The sequence below is a fragment of the Trematomus bernacchii genome, unplaced genomic scaffold (assembly GCF_902827165.1).
Source record: "Trematomus bernacchii unplaced genomic scaffold, fTreBer1.1, whole genome shotgun sequence".
Lineage (NCBI taxonomy): Eukaryota > Metazoa > Chordata > Actinopteri > Perciformes > Nototheniidae > Trematomus > Trematomus bernacchii.
This window is the reverse complement of record NW_022987587.1, coordinates 24,855-32,985: the sequence shown is the minus strand read 5'-3', so window position 1 is coordinate 32,985 and position 8,131 is coordinate 24,855. Positions and strand designations below refer to the sequence as shown.

Genomic DNA, 8,131 nt, shown 5'->3' with positions numbered 1-8,131 from the left:
AAGGCAATGATTTTTATCAGCTGCCTAAAGTATACACAAAAGAGGAAATTCCTACTGGAAAAGAGCACATTCCCACTCAAGAAACCATAAATAAATGGAAATATCTAAGAGAAATTAAGTTGCCTGAATTGGATTGTGAAATCGGGTTGCTTATAGGAACAAATGCACCAAAGCTACACTGATAAAAGTAAAACGTTGGATCAACTAAAAAAAATTAGAGTAATCGATCACACGAAATATTTTACATTGACTCAATGAAAGTCCATTTCATCAGATCAATCTGTATATTTTAACTCCAGGCAAACTATTATCTGATAGTGAAGTAAACCAATTATTTTACGTTGTCCTAAATGAAAAAAGTGTGTTGTTACGGACTGAATGTAAAAAAAACATCCAGTTGAACCTGAAATAATTAAACTAAATTCAAAACCATTTCTTAACTAAATCAAACCAATTATTTTACATCGTCTCAAATATAAAATGTAAGTTGTCAGTATCTGAAATGTATAGCAATTATAATTTAAAAATGTTATGATTATATTGCATTTAATGACAAATAACAAATTATTTTAGAGCACATTTATTTGAATGTAAAACAAGTTGTTCACACTGTCACTACCCGATCTGCATCCCTGCCCGATCTGCATTGCGCATGTGCGAGATGGTCCGCCATATTGGACAACTCCGTACGGCAACCCAAATAGGACACTTGACACAGTGGCATTTGGCAAAGCACAAAAAGAAAACTCAAAAAACCGAGAGAGACGAGTTATTGTTATTATAACGTGACTTCACTGGGTTCTTTTATTTGGGGTTAAGTACATTGTCAGAATAAGTGAAAAATGAATTTAACTTCTGTTAGACAATGTACTTAACCCCAAATAAAAGAACCCAATAAAAAGAGTTGTTAAATAATAGTGAAGTCACGTTGTAATAACAATAACTCATCTCTCTCGGTTCTTTGAGTTTTCTTTTTCTGCTTTGCCAAAAGCCACTGTGTCAAGTGTCCTAGTTGGGTTGCCGTACGGAGTTGTCCAATATGGCGGACCATCTCGCACATGCGCAATGCAGATCGGGCAGGGATGCAGATCAGGTAGTGACACACACAACCAGCTTTGGCCTCTAAAGCAGCCATTACCTGATCTTAAGCAGACATGTTAATAAGTACCACAGTTAAAATGCAGTAATATGTGCCGCTTCCAAACATCAAACTCTTAGAAAAAGGACTTGTCCTGATAATCAACTGCACACTTTTTTAAAGCAACACTGACAACTTGCGCCTGTGAGACATGTAATCTCTGAAAATGAGCAGACATGCATAACTTCTACAGTGAAAATCGGTCATACTGTAAGTGCAACTTCTGAATACAAAACTTTTTTGCACATTATTTACAATGCATAATTATTATAAAACCTTGGTTTTACAAACCTTACCATGCAAGAACAATGGTAACTGCAAGTGAGTGAGTGCAACAAAGTGTCTACTCTGGGATGAACAGCTGGGTTCTCAGTCTATTCACTTTTGGGCTCATCTTTTTTCCCTCAAGCTCCATCAGGACTTTTTGCACAACTTCAAAAGTGGATTGCAGTTCTTTAGGATATCTTAAGTTCAGTGCGTATATGAGCCCGAAGAGCATGGCAAAAGCTGTCGCAACCGAGGGCAAGCCGCTGAGGACCTCTGTTCCTTCGATGAGAACCTTGACGTCTTTGGGTCGATGAAACTGATCCTCTTTCCCAATGACAAAGATTGCCATTGTTGCCTGCTCCAGTTCTCCAGCCTCAGCTTCCTGCATATCATGCAAAAAAAAAGGGAAATGGATGAGGACCACAGAGTGTAGTTCAACAGGCCTGAAGCGCAAACGTTTCTCCAAATTTGCAGCTACCTTTTAAAAAAACAAGATTATACTGGATAGATGAAAAAAGGAAAGTTCTCAGTTCAGTCGGATGGTTGCCCAAGAGGAAAGCTCAGGAGGTCATCAAAAATTACTAGCTTTCTAACCAAGCAGTTATTTGCATGCAGTACAAATATGTTATTTTTCTTTTATGAACAAACATCTTGTGAGTGAGTGGGAGGTCTTACTTGGAATTCTTTGATGAGATGGTGAACAGGTTCACCCAGGTAGATCATTAGAGATTTGAGGATGCATTCTCTTCTGATGGTGATGTCCACAGTCTGAGTAAGAACAGTTATATATATATATTTTAAATCAAATGCAAAAAAAAGGACTATTCAGCCACTGATCCCACAGATAAAAAACTCATTCATAGATACCTCATCTAAAACCTGCAAGATCCCGGTGGTCTTCTGTTTCACAACTCCTCCCCTGCTCCTGATGACCTGCAGCAGTTTAGTGGAGTGTTTGTCCAACTGCGCCAAGAACTTTGTCTCCAACGGAAATGTTGTTATGCGCATGAACTCAGCATTTACCTAGAAAATATAAGCAGCATAGAAAACAAAAAACACTGAGAATTTATAATACACATATTTTTTATAAAGAGCCAACGTTTTGATTAAAAGTACTCCAAGTCAGCTTGTATGAATGTAACATTTAAATTAATTAATCCACATATTTATTGAAAACCACCACCAAATAAAGACACAAAGAGTCATAGATGTAAAGCTTATATTGTGATATATATTAAAAATAAAAACGTCAACATATTTGCCTAGGCTGTCTATAGTTGTTAGTTAGTTGGGCCCTCATTTCTTCTCCACTACAAGCTTACAATCAAGGGTTTCATCAAAAATAATTACCTCTTCCATGTGAAAAAGTGCAGGCCACCGCTCCAAGAGGCCTTCAATGCTTGGCCTCTGATGCACTATTTCTTGTCTTCGGTATCCAAACGTCTTCGCCATCTTTTCTTTTATTGATTGCCGGTTGTTTCTTTTCTGTTGTTCTGCCAAAAGGGAAATTCTCTCTTGCTCCATGCTTTCTGGAGTCTCACCAATCGGCAAGGATGGAAAATGGTTGGCCTCAGCTCGCCTGGCTCTCTTTAAATTCTTCGCAGGGTAGGACTCTTCTTGAGACTTGGTCTTCAACGAGTTCACAGCGAGCTCTGCAGATGTTCCGTGTGCTCTGAGTAGAGTCCGGTAGTTGGTCATTTTTACCTTCATCCTTTGTTTCCATCCATAGCTCTCATTGAAAGACCCTGGTTCCTTTAGGCAGGGATGCTTGCTTGTCAATGCCTCAGCAACATCGCTAAAGTCAGCATCTGTAGGGTATGCTTTGTATGTGTAGACTTTATCAGCCAGTTTCTCGAGTATGTCTGAAAGCATTTTTGAGCTTAGTGTCAGTCTAGATTGGTTCTTTGTGTACTCTGCATTTTCTCTCTGTAATTGACATTCTGTGTCATAGGAGAAGACCGGGATTGGAAACACTTTAGGCCACTGCTGTGTTCTTAATGATTCCGAGGAAGAGCTGCTAAGTAGTACTGTGTCATCTGTATTCACAGATCCAGAGGAGGAGTCTTCACTGTACAGTCCACTTGTAGGGGTACTATTTAATGGTATCTCAACTGGGTACAAGACCACAGTTGTAGAATCGGGGTCTAATTCGACAACTTTGATCACTGTTAAATCTTTTATCACATGTGTCGATGTAAGATTAACAAATGTGTTCCCAAAATCAGTGTCTTTGTACTGTAGTCTTATGTAACCTTCTAATCCACATGAATTCTTGACCTCCTCAATGAGCTCTTCTATTGAGTTGGGAATCCCATTTCGAAGCTCCAGTCTTACGCTGTTGTCGTCGTTTAAGATGATCAGCAATCGAACAGGTGGTTCAATATCAGCCATGGCGCTCTAAGAGAAAGAGAGAAATAGAGGGAATTAATGAAATGCAGGTGTACACTCAATGAATTTTTTCTTTTCAAATTGCATTGTGTTATACTTTACAAAGTATTACATACAAAGTTCATATATATATATACTCATTCTGACCTTATACATGAATGTATCTTTTAAGAGTTATCAGCCGCATTCCCCCAACTGTATAGTCAGCCAATGGGTATGGATCAGTCAGTTCATTTGAGTCAAGAAGTTCCACCTTCTTTGTAGGACACGGTTTCAGTTCATAGGCTCTGTAATGTTCCCTATACCATGCACTCAGCTTTCTGATGATGAAAAGCAGCTTATTCTTGATAACAATCATCTGGATTGTTTCCGTGAATTCCGGCAGCCCTGCCAAAGAGCCATGTGCCAGGATCATCCCAATCCTGTAATTTATGCGACTGTAAGATGCATTTTTGACCAAGCACACAGCATCTAAGTCTGGGTGCCTCTGCTTAATAGCAAATGCAATGTCCTCTTTCAAAAGGTCAATGGGAAGAGTTGAAACACTTGCTACCTCCAGGGGGGATTCAGGCAAGCTGGACAGGTAAAGGTGATGTGCCATGAGAAACTGATGTCGTTCAGCTAATGACAGTAGCACATTTCTGAAGCAGGTGGAATGCCGCACAACTCTTTTGAAATAGCTGTGCTTTGCTTCAAAACGCATGGTCCATAGCGCAACCAATGGCCCGAACTCACAGATTAACTGCGGATAATGCTCCAAGTAATGGTGTTTAGGTCGAAAGTTTGAGTCTGGGAAAACCTCCTTAAATCTCAATCTGTGCTCAGAGATCTTGAAGCTCAAATATCCAATTGACTCAGGAGTATGAACTGGAGAGACAACCAGGTCCACAATGTCTTTTAAATCACCAAGAAGTTGCCAGGCTGGTTCATTGATGGGCACTTTCTGTCCAAGCAAAAGTGTAAAAAATCGTAGTAAACTCCAGTTTTCGTGTGCATTTCCACCAATTGTTTTATTGGATGCATAGGCTAGTGGAACAGGGTGGGGGTGATTGGTTCGATCAGTCCATTTATAGGGAAAATCTTCTATCGCCTTGTTCAAAGTGGCCAAAGTAAAATATTTCTTGGAAATGAATACAGTCAGACAGAGAGCTATTTCAACAGGGATTATTCCCTCGAATAAATCATGGACAATGTCTGGAGGAAAACCAGTGGTAACATTGAAATGGGAAAGTTTTTCTGAAAGAACACAGCTTCTCTTAACACCATAACAATTGGCCAAAGAATTTTCCTCAATGGTTTGCAGATGATTTTTGTGATTCTCCTCAGTTCTCCGAGAAAAGCATCCAGCTTCCCTGGCCTGGAAATCTAATTTATCGGCTGTACAAAACCTGCAACTAAATCTGCTGGAAAAACTCTCAACAAAACCAGCAATACCGTGTGCTCCAAGGTTGTCAGCAACAACACACTGCACTGTGCCCTTTAAATGTTTGCCCAACTTTTCCACAAAAACACCCTGTTGTTCTAATGTTATGAGATCCCTTAACAAAGGTTCTAACACTTTTTCATAACCATAGACTTTCACATCATTGGTATTAATCAATGCAGCCAAATGAATAGAGGACAAGGAAGAATAACAATCCAATATAAGGCACAGATTTTGTGTCTTCTACGGGATGTTCCAAGTGGATTGCATATTTCAAAATCATCAACATACAAAATCAAAGAAATCGAACACTCTTTTGAGAGAATAGAATGTCTTTTAAAGAGAAGACCATCCCAAAAAGATCTGTATACCTGCTTATCTCTCTCCCTTTGCTGATATTTTTCCTTCAAATTTACAGCCTTATTAAGTATAGTTTCACAGTTTAAAAGTTGCTGCAAAGATTTTAGTATAGGCACATACTGAAAAAAACCTTCTATTCTTTCGGTCTAACACATACTCCACTGGTTCAACAACATTAAAGTGTTTTCTATAATATTTCTTCCGTTTCCAAGTGGTTGACAGTGGACCACGGTTTCCTATTGCAGCTTGAATGGGATTCAAAGTGCAAAGTTCAGTGGCCAACTCTTTCACAACTGATTCATCAACTTGGCAATTGCGATCTTGTAAGAAGTGGATTATAGTCTTTTGGGTAACTGGCAGAGAGGCAGTACCAATTAAATATTGCAGCTCTTCTAGAAGCTCATTCACAGCTGCACTTGATACAAGAAAATAATTTTCTAATTTAAGTAGGACTGAGGCAAGTTTTAATTCAATATCTGTCGAAACTGTTGATTCTTCATCAGGAAGTTCTTCAGATGGCAAATTCAACTGATCAGTAGTACCCGTTTCAAATGATTCTACAACATCATACCCATCAACAATTCCAGGCTTGAAATCATTAAGTGTATGTGGGGTATGCTTCCTCCATTTGTGAGTATTGAAAGCTCCGTAATGATTTGTTTTGTATGAGCAACCAGAAAACATACAATTTACAAATTCATGATTTTTCAAATGCTGCCTGATATGTTGAAAATAGTCTGGCTCAGTAGAATGCAGATTGTTGTCGCAAACATGGCACTTGAGTGTTGAAAATCTATTGTTCTGTGAAGATTGTTGAGCAGAATGGAATTTGCTTAGATGAGTGAGTAGAGCTTTCCATGTCTTGCATGTGCATGGGCAATTCTCATGAATACAGGGGTAGGCACGACCCCGCCCATAATGCTGATGATCAAGCTTGTAGTGTTTCAAAAGTTCCGATCTTCTTGAAAATGAATTGTCACAGTCTTTACATTTCCACATGCATGGATAACTGAGGAAACAGGAGATACAAGAGATACCTTTAGTGTACCGAGTAGACAACGCTGTAACTTTTTGTAAGTGATTTGGTAGAAAATTGCTCTGCTTGATGTGTCAAAATCGATTGAACATGTTTGCCAGAGCCCAATTTGAAGGGTGGCCTGATTATAGCGAATACCCTCATGACATTTTTTTTTTTTTTTTTTTTAAACTTACCACAAGCAATGACCATTCACAGGAACATCCACATGGGTAGAACAGTAGGAATAGACGGCTGCTTCCCTGAAGTGAGAAAACCTTTCATTAGTCTTTAATTAGCCATCAAAGTGTCTAAGCTACAAGAAGATCATTGACATATTAAAAATATATCAAACATTAAACTTAAATTCGTTACTCAAAGCCTATACTTTATTTTAGGACAGTGGTCAACATTTTGGTGATGTAAAAATATATAACACAATGTTGTAAACTAACGTTACATTTACAATATCTTTATCAATTGAACTCGAAAATTCAAATATAAGTCGCTCGTCAATATGAAAGAAGCCCACTTACTCTGTCCTTAAATTGAAGTTTAACACCAGAATTTCTACTCTGGTAATAAATACAAATTCATAGTCTTATCTATTTATTTAAAATAGAAAACATGAAGCCCGCCTGTTCATACTGTTTACAGGCCACCAAGCCTCAGTTAAGAAAAGTTAAAGTTGATACTTAATGTTTGTGTGAGTATATCTGCCTTTGAATCTGGCCATGACTCATGCCGAGCGCTGCTAACGCTAACGCTAGCATGCTTTATTCAAAAATTGACTTTAGCCTTTAGTCGAATTGGAGTCATGGGTACAGTCCGCTAGCTCAGTTAAGAACATTTAACGTTACAGTTAATGTCGTGTTGAGAAGTATATGCTCTGCTGAGTGTTCTTCACTGGATAATGTGTGGTCTGAATAAAGCATGCTAAACGTTAGCGCATGCTAAACGTTAGCGCAAGCTTTTACAGCCTACTCAGTCAGAGTCACGGCCAGACACACGTAGGCTAACGTTTCCCATAAATAACGTTACCTTTTCTTAACTGAGCTACCGGACTGTAGTAACGTTAGCCACCCATAACTCCAAGCGGGCTAAAGCTAATCTCTGAATAAAGCATGCTAGCGTTAGCTTATAAGGGCTATCAACAGCCGGTCAGAGTCAACGGAAGATATACTCAGACAAACGTTAATGTTTCGGTATGTGAAATTATATTATATATATATATTAATATTATTTTATCCTTACCAGTATCACATGTGCTCGTTTTCCAAGTGTCTGGATGAAGTCTGCTGGTTAGCTCCACCGAACTGCGAAAGACAGCGTGTGTACTGCCAGAACATTCTGTGTGCGGTGTCATCAATGCAATGCGCATGCATAAATTAAGCTTGATTTAATAAAACTACATTGAACAAATGAATGGTTTCAGTTTCAATGTCCTTCTGTCAGTTTATATTCTATCAATATAAAACAATAGGTTCAACCATAAATATAAATCAGGAATATTAGTTTAAATAATGAAACTAATAATTTA

At 38.4% G+C, this 8,131-nt stretch overlaps 2 protein-coding genes across 3 annotated transcripts; both read right to left on the bottom strand.

The window, feature by feature from the left end:
• Window positions 1-1,115: 1,115 nt before the first annotated feature.
• On the bottom strand, window positions 1,116-3,200 carry LOC117480952. 2 transcript variants are annotated; one of them, XM_034128368.1, is made up of 4 exons: window positions 2,756-3,200; window positions 2,273-2,428; window positions 2,081-2,173; window positions 1,116-1,787 (listed from the first exon to the last, which is right to left on the bottom strand). In XM_034128368.1, the coding sequence occupies exons 1-4, from the start codon at window positions 3,113-3,115 to the stop codon at window positions 1,482-1,484; spliced, it is 915 nt and encodes a 304-aa protein (XP_033984259.1). In that variant the 5' UTR covers window positions 3,116-3,200; the 3' UTR covers window positions 1,116-1,481. The 2 variants fall into 2 exon arrangements, with proteins under 2 accessions (XP_033984259.1, XP_033984260.1); XM_034128369.1 differs by lacking the exon at window positions 2,081-2,173.
• Window positions 3,201-5,646: 2,446 nt separating this feature from the next.
• On the bottom strand, window positions 5,647-7,881 carry LOC117480950. The gene is made up of 3 exons (XM_034128367.1): window positions 7,846-7,881; window positions 6,789-6,854; window positions 5,647-6,585 (listed from the first exon to the last, which is right to left on the bottom strand). Exon 3 carries the CDS (start codon window positions 6,573-6,575, stop codon window positions 5,652-5,654), a length of 924 nt encoding a protein of 307 aa, XP_033984258.1. The 5' UTR covers window positions 6,576-6,585; window positions 6,789-6,854; window positions 7,846-7,881; the 3' UTR covers window positions 5,647-5,651.
• Window positions 7,882-8,131: the final 250 nt, after the last annotated feature.

Bases quoted from the DNA above. Each gene is read 5' to 3' on its own strand.
- LOC117480952 (XM_034128368.1), bottom strand. From the start codon at position 3,115: ATGAAGGTAAAAATGACCAACTACCGGACTCTACTCAGAGCACACGGA. The intron at 2,174-2,272 runs GTATCTATGAAT...GTTCTTACTCAG, and splicing joins TCTTGCAGGTTTTAGATGAG to ACTGTGGACATCACCATCAG. The intron at 1,788-2,080 runs GTAAGACCTCCC...CATGATATGCAG, and splicing joins ATCTCATCAAAGAATTCCAA to GAAGCTGAGGCTGGAGAACT.
- LOC117480950 (XM_034128367.1), bottom strand. From the start codon at position 6,575: ATGTGGAAATGTAAAGACTGTGACAATTCATTTTCAAGAAGATCGGAA.